At 41.0% G+C, this 14,056-nt stretch overlaps 1 protein-coding gene and 1 long non-coding RNA gene across 3 annotated transcripts in view; one reads left to right on the top strand and one right to left on the bottom strand.

The window, feature by feature from the left end:
• Positions 1-5,762, bottom strand: part of skic3 (SKI3 subunit of superkiller complex) — a 66,711-nt gene extending 60,949 nt beyond the window's left edge. The window contains exons 1-4 of one of the 2 annotated variants that reach the window (XM_084335516.1): positions 5,690-5,762; positions 5,246-5,346; positions 3,809-3,952; positions 2,289-2,380 (exon numbers count right to left, since the gene is read on the bottom strand). In XM_084335516.1, the coding sequence (XP_084191642.1) occupies positions 2,289-2,380; positions 3,809-3,952; positions 5,246-5,335 (326 nt within the window). In that variant the 5' untranslated portion in view covers positions 5,336-5,346; positions 5,690-5,762. The remainder of the gene's footprint in view (positions 1-2,288; positions 2,381-3,808; positions 3,953-5,245; positions 5,347-5,689) is intronic. The other variant, XM_084335517.1, reaches the window with a different exon arrangement.
• Positions 5,763-12,304: 6,542 nt separating this feature from the next.
• On the top strand, positions 12,305-13,794 carry LOC311234207. The gene is made up of 3 exons (XR_014620076.1): positions 12,305-12,426; positions 13,193-13,282; positions 13,706-13,794. It is a non-coding gene; the product is annotated as an uncharacterized lncRNA (long non-coding RNA).
• Positions 13,795-14,056: the final 262 nt, after the last annotated feature.

Genomic DNA, 14,056 nt, shown 5'->3' with positions numbered 1-14,056 from the left:
AAAGCTGTGTTAAACCCATATTGTACGCTGGGTATCTTTGAAATTCATATCCGATATATTTTTGACACACCCCCACGCCCGCGTTCACGCTTGGTTGGTATTTTCTAAAGTGGTCGCGTCCCATGAGCAAGTGACTGCGGTCACAAAAGCCCCAGGCTTGCAAACCACAGTCACGAAAGGGGCTAACCCAGGGGTCAGCAACCTTTACTATCAAAAGAGCCACTTTTCCCCCGTCCCACAAAATAAAATGCTCAGGGAGCCGCACAACCTATTTACCCTTAAAATGAAGATAACACAGTGTATAACGTTTTATATATCCCCAAGCATACCCCACATTTAGCATAAAACGCCTGACAATTGCATACCCAAAGTAATTTGCGATTTATTATACTTTATACTTATAGCACACAGTTTGTTGCATTAATGGGATTATAAAGCAACAAAAAGAAATTTTTTTACTTTTTAATTGCTGTTTTTACCTGTTTTTACCAAAGGAAAACCTCAAACTCTTATGAAGAGGAGAAAAAATACTGGCTGTGTAGACCTATTTTTTAATAAAACACAGAAGAGGAGACAAAACACTGGTGTCTGTAGACCGACTTTGAAATAAAACCCTGAACTATTCAGGTATATTTGAGTCCTTCCCTTATTTGTGGAACATTTATAAAATAGAAAGTAGTCCACTTTGAAAAAAGAATACCATGTGTAGACCTACTTTGAAATAAAACACAGAAAAGGAGAAAAAACACTGGCATCTGTAGACCTACTTTGAAATAAAACCCTGAAATATGCAGCTCTATTAGAGTCCTTCCCTTATTTGTGGAAAATCTATAAAATAAAAAGTAAAAAAATGTAGTTTCAATGAAATACGCAAAAAAATTAATCTCACCAAGTCCACATACTATTATTACGCACAGTTATTGGCATGTTTGAAAGCTCACGGTGTTCCATTAAAGATACCAATTGTACACCACAGATACCACACATTTTTCTATGAAAGAGAGACATCGAGAGGTTTTGTTTCAGATTTTTATCATCAATTACTAACGGCCTCGTATTAAACCCTCCATCTAGACTCAGTCTGGAGGAGGGATATACCAGACCTGGAGACAGACTTTGACTGGCAAGAGGCCTGGGTAAATGTAAGACTTGCATCAAGGAACCCGGACCATCAACAAATCAATCTTAACTATATTCACAGGACATACTTAACTCCTATAAGACTGAACAAAAATGGGTCTTAAACAAGACTCCAAATGCTCCCCATGTACAAATGGGGACGAAGGGACATTTATGCACATGTACTGGGACTGCCCACCAGTTAAGATATTTTGGAAAGAAGTGACCCAGCAATTATCAAATCTCTTAGCTCTGGATATACCTGTACACCCCTCTGTATTACTGCTGAATGATGTCTTTGAACATGCAGTACCTCCACAGCTAAAGAGATTGGTTTTATCCGGTATCACAGTGGCTAAAAAGCTGATAGCATCACGATGGTTTCAACCTGAAAAAATGTGCCGGAAGGTCTGGACTCTTACATATCTCGATGTGATTTATCAATAAATATCTACAGCAAGAATTTTGGGTCTCAATGAATCCAAAATGACAATGTGGTTAGAAGTGGTGGAGAGAATAAAAGCTAGCATATAATGGTAGTGTCTGGTTAGGAACAAGTTATAATGGTTGGATTATCCAATGGGGGGTCCGGGAGGGGGGGTACGAGCTGGAGCATAATAGGTTTTTAGATAACAGGTATTAGGGGTATATCCTGTATAAGACATTTGACTAAATGGTAATTTCATTGGATATGCACTGTAATTAATGCTTGTATATCTTATCGTGTGTTGTCATGTTTGTTTATACGTTTGTTTAAAAAATAATAAAAAGAATAAAAATAAAAAGTAAATTTTTCATTGTTCGCAAATTTCGCACCACATATCAGGCATACAGGTAAGTAAGCCTTTTGTTGACTAAATATATTAGTTGATGAAATATTTTTTCATTTCAGTGTCACAGTATGACATCGATCTCCAAAAAAAAAAAAAAAAATGGCCAGGGAGCTGCAGCTGATTGGCTAAAGAGCCGCATGCGGCCTCGAGGCCGCAGGTTGCCGACCCCTGGGCTAACCCCTACTATGAAGCTCAGCTCAATGCTCATCAATCAAATCATCATGTGGGCTGGTGGTAGCCTAAACAAAAAGAAGTAAAGTAGCTGGTGACGTTTTAAAGCCATTAGAAAGCCATTAGATATCATGGCCAGTGGCCAAAGGTTGACGAATAGCATACCTTGCAAGCAGCTCCAAGAGTTTCTGATAGACATCTGGCAACTCAGTTTTGAAATCCCACTGGTCAGTCTTCTCATACAGGTTAGCTAACCCCTGAAAAACAGATGCTGCTTAAGAACTTTTGGTCCAGTTCAGAATCATGATTGATTACAATGAGAGACTAACTAGGTTACATCTGAGGGGGGTACTCGAGTCTAGTTGACAAACCCCTACTTCGCCACTTGAAAAACGTAATTGTATATGCCAACCAGTTGAACACATTGAATCTACGTTGATTGATTGAACATTTTATTAACAGATTGCAGAATGGGTACAGTACAGTACAGCTCAATACATACAATTGTTAAGGGGATGCAGACCAGAGAAAGACTTTCGTCTTGTTTACATCAGGGTCCCCCATTTTCAATTCATCATAACATATATGACATACATGACATACAGATAGACAGTACTGCTACATCTATACATTTCTGACATATCAGATTTGCAAATACAGTACTGTTTGTGATACCAAAAGAGTCCAGAAAAGAGAGTATATACATTTGACGTAGAAACTGTACATTGGAGGGTAGGTGGGGACTGTACATTGGAGGAGGTTGGGTGGGTGGGGTGGGACACTGTACACCTGTACAAGCAAAACTGTACATTGGAATATTGACAAAACCATACTTGTAATTTACTGTACATTGGGTTGGGTTAGGACATTTACAGGGGCCAGTTTCGAATTGCAGTCTCCCGTAGGTGTTCTTTGAGAGTGTTTTTGAAAGTGGGTAGTGATTCACATTCCTTTACAGCTTTGGGTAGGGCGTTCCACATTGATGTGGCATAATTGCGAAACGTGTTTAGTCCCTTGTTTGAACCGAATCTGGGTTTAACATGATTTGTGGAGCTCCCTCTGGTGTTGTGATCGTGGTATTCACTGACCTTTGGGAAGTATTTTGACATGTACATGGGTACCTTGGTCGTGTAGTGAATCTTGTAGACCAGGCCCATTGCAAGTTGCTGTACTCTGTTGTCTACTCTAAGCCATCCTAGTTTGTCAAAGTGGGCAGGGGTGAGGTGGGTTCTAGGAGTAAGGTCAAGCAGTAGTCTGACCAGTTTGTTTTGAGATGTTTGTAATTTTGTTTTTAGCGCCTTTGAGGTGCTTTGGTACCATGAGGTGCAAGCATAGTCATAGTACCCTTGAATGAGTGCTCCTGCCAGAGTCTTCAGGGTATTCTTGTTTACCAGTGAGGAGATCCGGTACAAGAATCGAGTTTGCTGGTTGACTTTTTTTTATTACATTGGATGCCATTTTGTCACAGGAAAGATTTGCCTCTAGGATGGAGCCCAGGTAGGTAATTTCTTCTTTCCTTGTGACAATATTGTCACCCACTGTAACTGAGAAGCCGTCAGTCTTGCTGAGTTTGTTATTTGAACCGAAGAGAATGGACTCTGTTTTGCCCATGTGTAATGATAGTTTGTTATCAGCGAGCCATATGCAGATTTTGCCTAGTTCCGAGCTGAGGGTCCCCATCTCACCTGCCATGCCAACAGCTGCTCAGGCTCCAGCTCCAAAGCCTTCCTGTATGCTGTCTGAGCCTGGTCTGGTTGCTCCAGCTCACTGGCTGCCAGGCCGATGAACACCCATGCATTGTAATTATTCTTCTCAATCTTCAGAACAGCCTAAAACCAGATTGGGGAGGGGATTTTTGGTTAAAACCTAGCCCCTTTCGTGACTTTCGGTTTGCAAGCCCCACCGAAAGTCACGAAAGGGGCTAGTTAAAACCTTGCCATTAACTCGATCATTGACCAACTACTGGACAATACCCAAAATTAGGTTAGAGGTGGATACAAACACTGACAGGCTACTAAAAACACACCATTATTAACACTTTGACTGCCGGAAAACGCTTAAAAGCGTCATTCCCGGCCATGCTCAAGTTGCCGAGGACGCTTTACAGCGTCTTTAATATCAATATTTCAAAAATCTGGGATCGGATTCATATTTCCCCTCCGCTGGCCTGAGATCCACCAGGAGGACCCACTGAGCTCTCTGGCGGTTCAGGAGCGCCATCTGGTGGCCGATCGGCGCAATCGCTTAACAGGAAGTGCCGTAGAGGTTGTGCTGGTCTGCCATATTACTTCCGGGCACTCGCTATAGGTCCCGGGACTCGATCTCGACACACTACATAGCGATCGATTGCCAATAACTCGATAAACAACATGATTTGGACGTATATACCATTATACAAGCTGGAGATGGACCGGGTAAATCGGCATCCCATAATGGTAAAATTTCTACTCTACGATGATCGCCCAACGGCGCGCGGAGACTGGGGTGAGTTTTAGCGTGTAAAATTACCGTCTTCGATACTAACTGCTATTATCAACATTTGACCCACATTAGATGATTGGTATAACGCTGCCCACGGAATTATAAACGCCCCCTAGCCCATCCGGTCAACATCAGATGACGTGTAGTAACTTCTAGAAGTACGTCTAGTTGGAATTATTTATATCACGCTGATTGCCATAAAACTGTATTGCATCATCAATATAATGTATTTGGGGCTATAGATCACGTTCTGGAGAAAGCTGCAGAAAGAGATGAAAACATAGTTATACATTAGACCATACTTTACTATGAATATGTGAATGAAAAGCTACACAATAAACAATACATATAGGACTTTGAATGGGCCCTAATAATGGCAATGTAGCAATAGAATTTAAAAAGTTATAGCCCTGCAAAGAAGGAGACTTTCTCTATAGACAAATAGAGCCGGCAACCTACGGTTGATAATGAATTTAACCCATGGCACCCAAAGTGTTAATAATGCTAATTTACCTTTAAATAAAATAAAAAACGATTAGCTTGGTAAATTAGACCAACGCATTAATCACAATTTCCTTAATTGCAACCTCAGTCGTACTGTAGCCAATACATTTCTGTTTTTCAGACAATACAATTCTTACCTTACAGTGTTTTAGAGCCTCTTTGAATTCTTTGTTCTTTATGGCATCTCTTGCACTTTTCAAAGCGGATTTCACCTCTTTGTTAGCCATCGTAATAATAGCTGGATTAAACAATAAAACAAAGTTGAGGATAACATTAGCCAATTTTGTTAGCTAGCTAACGTTAAGTAACAGCACAAAGCGAACATTTACAAAGCACACAAATGTGAATTTGAATGGATATGAATCTAGCTGACGGCAGGGCAACGTAGTTATTCCCAACAACGGTGCTGTCTGGTCATGTCATGTGGAGCTTCGTGGCAGACTTGGCGTGAGTTGACAGACGGCCCTGACTCAGACAACCTGAGTGACAGGTAGCAAGCTGCAACGATAACTAGCTAATGTATGGCCACTTTTAGCTAACGTTAACGTTACACATTTAATATGATTGAACAGGCTTCAAACCTTTATGAGCCCATTCAACAAATATCGCCACTACAAAAGTTCGCTTCTTCTTCGGCTCCCCGCTTATGTTGTGTTCCGCTGGCGACAATAACAATAATACAACTTCCGGCTGGGTCTTTTCAAAATAAAAGAACGATTCTGCACAAGTCAATTTTTTTTATTTTTTTTTAACACAAACGTTTTAAGTTCAAGTTTGTTTTTATTTGTCACATATAAGGTACATGTACTTTACAGTGAAATGCTTGGTTCTGTATGAGCCCCTGAGAATGTGCCTCATACAGTAAAATAGTAAGTAAAAGAGGAATAACACTATACAATATACAATATAATCTACAAACTAAAGTACAACCTAAGTACAATCTAAGTACAATGAAGTAAAATGCAGACAATGAGGTACAAAAACGTTTTAAGGCAAGGTGCAAATGCAAATGAGGTATGAATGTAGTGCAAATCCCTTTAATAAATCAAATCAAATCAAATTTATTTGTAAGGCCCGACAACACACGTTAATATCCCCATGGGCCGTATACTTCTTCTTTAAACAAGTCAAGAAGAAACATCACAATAAGTGACCATAAGGTCACCACAATAAGTCACCATAAGGTCCAAATAGATAAATATAATGTAGTGTTAAAGTGTCTAAAGTGAGTGTTAAGGTAAGTGTTTGTTTAAAGTGAGTGTGTGCATTTGGATGTGTGTGCAATGAGTGTGTGAGGAGGGGATTTGGCGGAGCCCAATAGCAAACACAGGAGGAGAGAGAATGGAGAGGTTTAGGGTTGTTTTGACAGTTTTGACAGAATGGAATGTGCGACAGACAGGAATGGAAATGTTCTTGGGGGTTTAGTACAGGTGCACTCCTTGTACAGGCTGTGTCGGGGGTGAGAGCAGGAGCACTCCTTTGTGCGGAATCTGCACGGGATGTCCTGGTAGGAGGGACACTGGAGCGGAGGTTAGATCAGGAAATATCAACGAGTACAGCAAGGCTTAGGTTCAGTCTTCTTACTTGGAAGGTAGTTTAACACTCCCACGATGAGGAGACAGAATCCGGTAGCTGAAGTACCTTCTGGCTGATGAGTGGATGAGTGGGAGAGGCTGTTCTCCCGGGAACCACAGCACCAGGTTCTCTACCTCTCCCAGGTAGGCCCTCTCGTCGTTTGCAGAGATCAGGCCCACCACAACTGTGTCGTCAACTCCAAAAGCTATAGAAAATTGTTTATTTTTCACATTAAAACCACATAACATGCGCCCAGAAAAGCTGCCTTTTTTTTTTACTTGAACTTGAGGACTGCATACTTGATTTGCAAAGCTTATCTTTATACTTTATACTTATAGCACATGCATAAGCCTGGTCTCTTTTGATAACATTCTGAGGTTTCTTACACAATAAGGAAAAAACTAGCGATTTTGGTAAACTGTGTACAGTATTCCATTTTCTCATTGACGGCAATGCATTATTTTTTTTAATGATCTTTTCCCCCCTTCTTTTCCCGTTTTTTCTTCCCTCCCAATGTTAGTCGTTATGCCAATTCCCAATCCCCTTCCTGGTCGTTGCGCACTCTACCCCCTACCGTCGGTCAGGGAGGGCGGAGACTATCACATGCTTCCTCCGACACATGTGTACCCAGCCCACCACTTCTTTTCACCTGGCAGCGCGGACTCTCACTGCGGGAGTGTAACGTGCACTTTCACATCCCACTGTCATCTAAGATGGACCTGGACCAGCCCATCGAAAAAACACCAGCATGTTCAGCACCATGGACAGCAGCTTTCCAACAGAGTTGTTCACCCCATCTTGCCTGCTCCATTCTGCTCCTGTAATGCCACACCCTTTAGAATTCGATAAATCAATAACTTGGTGCCTGCATATTTAACCATTGGGTTCTGTTTACTAATATGTGACGCTATTTGTAATAACAAAATAAGGTTGACTGTAGCTAAGGGATTTTTTTTCTACCATTGTGACCTATCAAAATCAACATTGCATGTGCTTTTAAATGAATGAGCAGAGAGTACCCTGTTTGGAATCAAGTTATGGTAAATCAATACTTAATCAAGGATGCCAACTCATGGAACACTTCCTTAAATAGTTACTTACAGATTAATTATAATTTTCCATTTTCCATTTATCAACTTCATTGATAAATTAAGTGGCAAGACTGGAGGTTGTACGTTATAGTAAATCACACACAAACACACACACACACTCACACTTACCTTCAAACTTTGCGAGCAGCTCCAGACTTCATGCCACCAGTGTCTCCCACACGTTATCAATGGAGTCTCTATGAGCAGGTAAAACAATGTTTAACCCCTCAGCGCCTCCACTCCACACACACCTCTCTCCCCTGTGGTGATGTGGAATTTCCCATGATTAATAAACTCATGACAACACAGATTACCAGTGACACTCAATGTCTGTAAAGCACTTACTTTGATCTTTAACGTAAAGTTAAACCTACTGTACTCTAAAGTAAAAGCTAATGTGTACTGCTAGTTCTTCTATATGGTTTCCATATGCTTATAGTCACCAATAAGAATTAATGATTGAAGATAACTAATTTAGCCAGCAAACTCATTGGTATTCCCACCCCCCAACGTATCTGATTTTGACCCAGACCACCCACTCGCACTTTACCCCCTTACTTTTGGCTGTAGAGCAGACTACCCATGTGTAGACAGGCCCATTTAGCAAGAGATTTGTTCCCACAGCCATACAAGCTTTAAAAAGTAACCACTTAAGTTACATGAAATCCAGTCTGTGGTATATAGTGTCATTCCATGACTTTGTCTCTGCTGTGTGACCCCTGTAATTAAGTGTAAATCCTGTATTTTGTATAATTAACACTTGTTGTGTTATGTACTGTAGAAAGTAATTTCCTTCTGAGGGCAAATAAACTATTTATCATTATTGCTGAAATATTGTGTGTGTACTAGTCTATGAAGTGCCTACACTCCCTTTGATTGCTGAAATATTGTGTATTCTATTCTATAACCAACACGTTAACTTTAATTAAAGCTCTATTCTATACAAATATAGTCTACCATCACATTGTCATTGGCCTACTATGTGTGCCATTGATTGCCAGGGAGAGTGTGTGTGTGTGTGTGTGTGTGTGTGTGTGTGTGTGTGTGTGTGTGTGTGTGTGTGTGTGTGTGTGTGTGTGTGTGTGTGTGTGTGTGTGTGTGTGTGTGTGTGTGTGTGTGTGTGTGTGTGTGTGTGTGTGTGTGTGTGTGTGTGTATTTAGTGAGTGTATAGGGTTACAAGCTAAAACAACAGTCTTCACCAGTAGTTTGCAAATACTTTGAATATCAACTGATTGAGGAAAAACATCACGTGACCAGCCAGGCCCCCAACGCTGTCCCATTTCTCACTTTAATGTGTGGGCAATCCTATTCAGTTTGAAACTCTGTTTTCTCTTTATAACAGATTTATGCTCCCCGGATCTTTGGAGCTGCAGCATAGCCTCAGACACAAACATCATTCAAACGTAATTTATGCCTAAAACACTGGTAAACACCGGTAGTAAATACATTTTATATAATGCATGAAAAACATTAACTCTGGGCTAATTGCATGTGGTGACAGGTCAGAGTTGACATGCTATGCTGTACCTTTATATACAATAAAGTTACTTTGTGTCATGCGCACACTGTGTTGATTTGTGGACAGAAATGTTACCTCACATTCCTTTCAACCATTACAGCACGTGTTGCGTTATAACCACTGACCTTTAAGATAGTTGAATTATATATAGTTAGAACATTCATTCATGCCACTTCACCAAAAAACAATGCTGATTTATTTTGCACATAATCTCACGCACATCCAATTGCACACATTAATTTAGTTTGACAGTTATTGAGAATAATGGTTTGAATATGGCCTCCAGTGATGTCATTGGATACATTGGATCCTCATGTTGAAATTATGTAGATTAACACAATAGCAATACCTTGTTTTATAGGGACTGGGACTGTTACCCTGTAATTTTATTGAGCTGCAATTAACACAACACAATAATTCACAAGGGAAGTTGTTGGATGTGTGTGAGATTAATGTGCAAAATCAATCAGCATTGTATTTTGGTGAAGTGCTCCTTTAAGTATGATTCAAGTTGAACCCTTTCACTACACAGGGTTAACGCTTTCACTACCACACTACATAAGGTGGACCCTTTCACTACTACACTACAAAGGGTTAACACTTTCACTACCACACTACAGAACCCTTTCACTACCACACTACAAACGGTTAACACTGTCACTACCACACTACAGAAGGTTAACCTTTCACTACCACACTACAGGGTTAACCTTCTGTAGTGTGGTAGTGAAATTGTTAATATGGAACTCACTGCATATATGTTATGTGCCAGGTCTTGTCACATTAGCTTTATTTATTTATCTAATATATCAGATCACTGTGAGCAGGGATTTATATGGGTTGCAATATAATTATCGTTGGTAATAAGGTGATAACCACTGTAGAAAGCTTTGAAGGAAACTAAACTGCCCAATCATTGAACAGTCAGAACAAGATAATGAATTAGCTAACAAAGGGAAGTTATTTGTATTGTATTACACAAAAGAGAAGTTCCCCCTTCAGCAGTGTGCATGGAGTTGCATGTCTCCTTGTTTACTTTGTGTGACAATAGCCCTACATTCCCTTTTATTGCTGAAATATTGTGTATATACTATATCTATAACGTGTTAACATGTTAATTAAAGCTCTATTCTATACAGATTTTGTCTATGAATGTCATATTGTCGTTGGCTATACTGTTGGATTTGCACGTGTGCGTGTGTGGGAAGGGGTGGGGTGTACTTAGGGTTACAACAAGCTAAAACAACAGTGTTCACCAGTAGTTTTTTGCAGATACTTTGAATATCAACTAATTGAGGGAAAACATCACGTGACCAGCCAGGCCCCCAAAGCTGTCCCATTTCTCACTTTAATGTGTTTGCAATCCTATTCAGTTTGAAACTCTGTTTTCTCTTTATAACAGATTTATGCTCCTCAGATCTAATTGGTAGTCCATGGAGTTGCAGGATAGCCTCAGACATAAACATCATTCATGCCTAAACACTGGTAAACATATATAGTTTTTATACAATGCATGAAAAAAACAAAAAACAAAATCTGGGCTCATTTCATGTGGTGACAGGTCAGAGTTTACATGTTATGCTGTACTTTTATATAGGCTTCAACTCAATAAAACTACTTTGTGTCATGCTCACACTGTGTTGATTTGTGGGAAGGAATTTTACCTCACATTCCTAAAACCAGTACAGTACGTTGCGTTATAACTACTGACCTTTATTAATAAACTATTATAGAACTCTGTAAGGTTGTGCGTTCATGTTGTATAACTCTGAATTCCTTATCTGTAGTAACTTGGATCAGATCAGCAAGTAATTATATTATTTTCTAATCGCACATCTCTGATTGGAGGCTTGAACGTTATTGTCTAAAAGTTTAGTTCCCGCCCCCTTATCGTGCAGTAGATGCAGGCTGTTGCCCCGGGAGACCCCAGGCTGCCTGTCATCATCATGAGGAGAAGTCTGCAAGTTATCTGCTTTCTTGTCGCTCTCGCGTATAACGGTAAGAATTTTTGCAAAGTGGGATAACTAACTAGTTATGTTAACGTCAGATAACTCCGTTTTGAAAAGTTTAACGGGACACCATGCATTCCTTCTTTTTCATGTAACGTTAGCTAACGTCACATTTGGAGCAAACTTCGCCAGCTCCCTAACCAAAGTTAGCTTGCTTTGCTAGCTTCTACACTAACTAACGTTACCGTTAGCTAACAGTCACATGTTTTAGGTTACTTAGTGGCATTACTAGTCAGAGAGCCATGGTCTGCAGTACTTCCACAGGTGCATTCCAACAGTAGAGTAGTAGAGGACGCCATGGTTTTGCTTGTGATAGCAAGTCTAGCCTGATACTGGCCACGGTCAACTCGATTGGCAAACGTTTGTTTTTAATCTGCTAACAGTTTGTTTCTCACGGTGTCCGCTCCACAGAGGCGTCTGCTTTCATGGTAAAGAATAAACTGCTGGGTGAATGTCTGCAGGTCCACGAGGGGCACGGCAAGAAGAGTGATAGAGTAGTACTGGGGGAGTGCCGTGATTCCCCCCTACAGTACTGGAACTGGATCCCCGAGGGCCAAGCCCTTCGCAACGTCCACACGGGGGATTGTCTCACCGCCCCGAGGGGAGAACAGTATGAAGGCATCCGTCTGCAACCCTGCATTGGCCCTGCTGCAGAGGGAGAAGTGGAGATGAACAGAGAGAGTAGCAGTCAAGCGTGGGCCTGCTCCAAAAAGGGTCACCTCACCCTGCTTGGCAGGGGGCTGCACCTCAGTGCCACACAGGAGTCCACACTGGTCTTCCTTTCCAAGGAACACAAGCAGGCAAGAATATTTTAGAGAAGGGTTATCAAAAGGCGCATCAGAAAGCACTTTGATTGATTGATATACTGATTTGATTGCCAAAACATTAAAATGTCAAAACTGGGACCGAAAAGCTCTTGGCTCTCACCCGTTTGTGTAATTACACTTGAACTCAACATGACGTTCTTATTTCTTACAAGCAGGGCAGCAGATGGAGGACACTGGACAACCAGACGGTGTGCAGTGAGAGACATGGGAGCCACCATCAACACCATTACCACGTTCACAACCGCCTTGGGGCATCAGTGCAACCAAGTGCCATCGCCAGCAGCCAGCCCCACCCAAGTAGGACAATAGTCAGAGTCTGAAGCAACATTCACATTACAGTGCAAAAAGCTGTTTTGCTCGCCATTTTGCACAGCGCAATGATGCACCACTCCAGCACAAAAACTATTTTGAAATAAAAAAAATTACATCTCAAAACCGACAGGAATTACACCACACTCCTTTTCAAGTTGATACGAGTAGACTAATATATCATACCTTTTGACTGCATCATCCTTTGTGACTGTTCAGATTTGAGAAATCCCAGGTCATCATTTCTAACAAATTATAGCTTATATATTAGGTGTAATTGTATCCTCATACAATTTTAGGCTGTCACTGTCTAATAAAATGGAATTTCCACGAGATACTGAAACATACCGGTGGTATTAGTCAGGACTACAGGAATACAGGACTGAGGACTCGTATTAGTCTGATATATGCTACTGTAGAGCTCATTCAGCTAAATGCTCGTCACCCCGGCTGATATTGGCCTTTTCTGGGCAGGCTGCCTGCCAGTCCATGAGTCTGCATCACTGTGACTTGCCGCTATCTTTCTTGGCTGTCTCTGTATGAAATGGTGTCTTTTCTTTCTAACATATGATGTGCGTTTTGGCTGTAGATCATGAGGAGGCAGCACTAATTGATTAGCAGATGAATTGCCCAAAACAAATAAGCCAAGAAATCTCTACTAAGCCAACAGAAAAGTATGGTAATCAGTCGTAGCCTAGCAGTTTGTTTTCATGTCAGCAAGTTAACATGTCGTCCTCTTCCCTTCCACGTTCAGATGAAGGTGAAACAGGTCCTGGGACAGAGTTGTCCCTAAGCACCAAATCACCTGCAGACCCAACCATGGTATTCTTCAGTATGGACTATGGTACGTTTTGTAAACAGATTAATTAATGGCTTTTAAAGATTTTTTGACTGAAATTATTTTACAAACCATTTTTAGCCTAGCCGAGAAACTTAAACTCAACACAACCATGAATGCATTTTATTTGCCCTGGCCTACATCAATCTAACCACTCCTCCACCACTGGGTGGCGATAGATGAAAGAAAAACGTGAAGGAATTTTTATGGTGGGTGTATTGTAGCGGATGTGAAAGGAGTTTCAATGGGCTTTTATTTACAGTCCAAGGTCTTTTGAAAGAGATTAAATAGGTCCATTTATCACAGGTTCATGGCACAGAGACATCAAAGCATAAGTTGTAATAACTTTCTAAAAGTTATATTGTTGTTTTTGGTGTGTGTGTGTGTGTGTGTGTGTGTGTGTGTGCGCACGTGCATGCGTGTGTGTAGGTATGGGCTGGAAGATAACCATGCTGGTGCTAACTTCCTTGGCTCTTGTGCTGGGAACTGTGATTCTCATCCTCAATGTTTACTCCAATAGGTGAGAAGACACACATAAGGTTCAGGGGGCCCATTTCAAGATCCAATCCGAGGCCCTTATCTTAACTACCGACCCCCACCCAGGCCTTGCAGGCCGTGGACATAAATTGAAACATTCTCTTGATGCACACATTTGCTCTCTGACTTAAATGTGTAACTGCTCTCAGGAAATTATCTCTCTCATTCAAACACACACACACACACACACACACACGCACACGCACACACACACACACACACACGTGAAACACAGCTAAGGTT

The sequence above is a fragment of the Notolepis coatsorum genome (assembly GCF_963971535.1).
Source record: "Notolepis coatsorum genome assembly, chromosome: 1".
Lineage (NCBI taxonomy): Eukaryota > Metazoa > Chordata > Actinopteri > Aulopiformes > Paralepididae > Notolepis > Notolepis coatsorum.
This window is presented reverse-complemented; position numbering and strand designations above follow the sequence as displayed.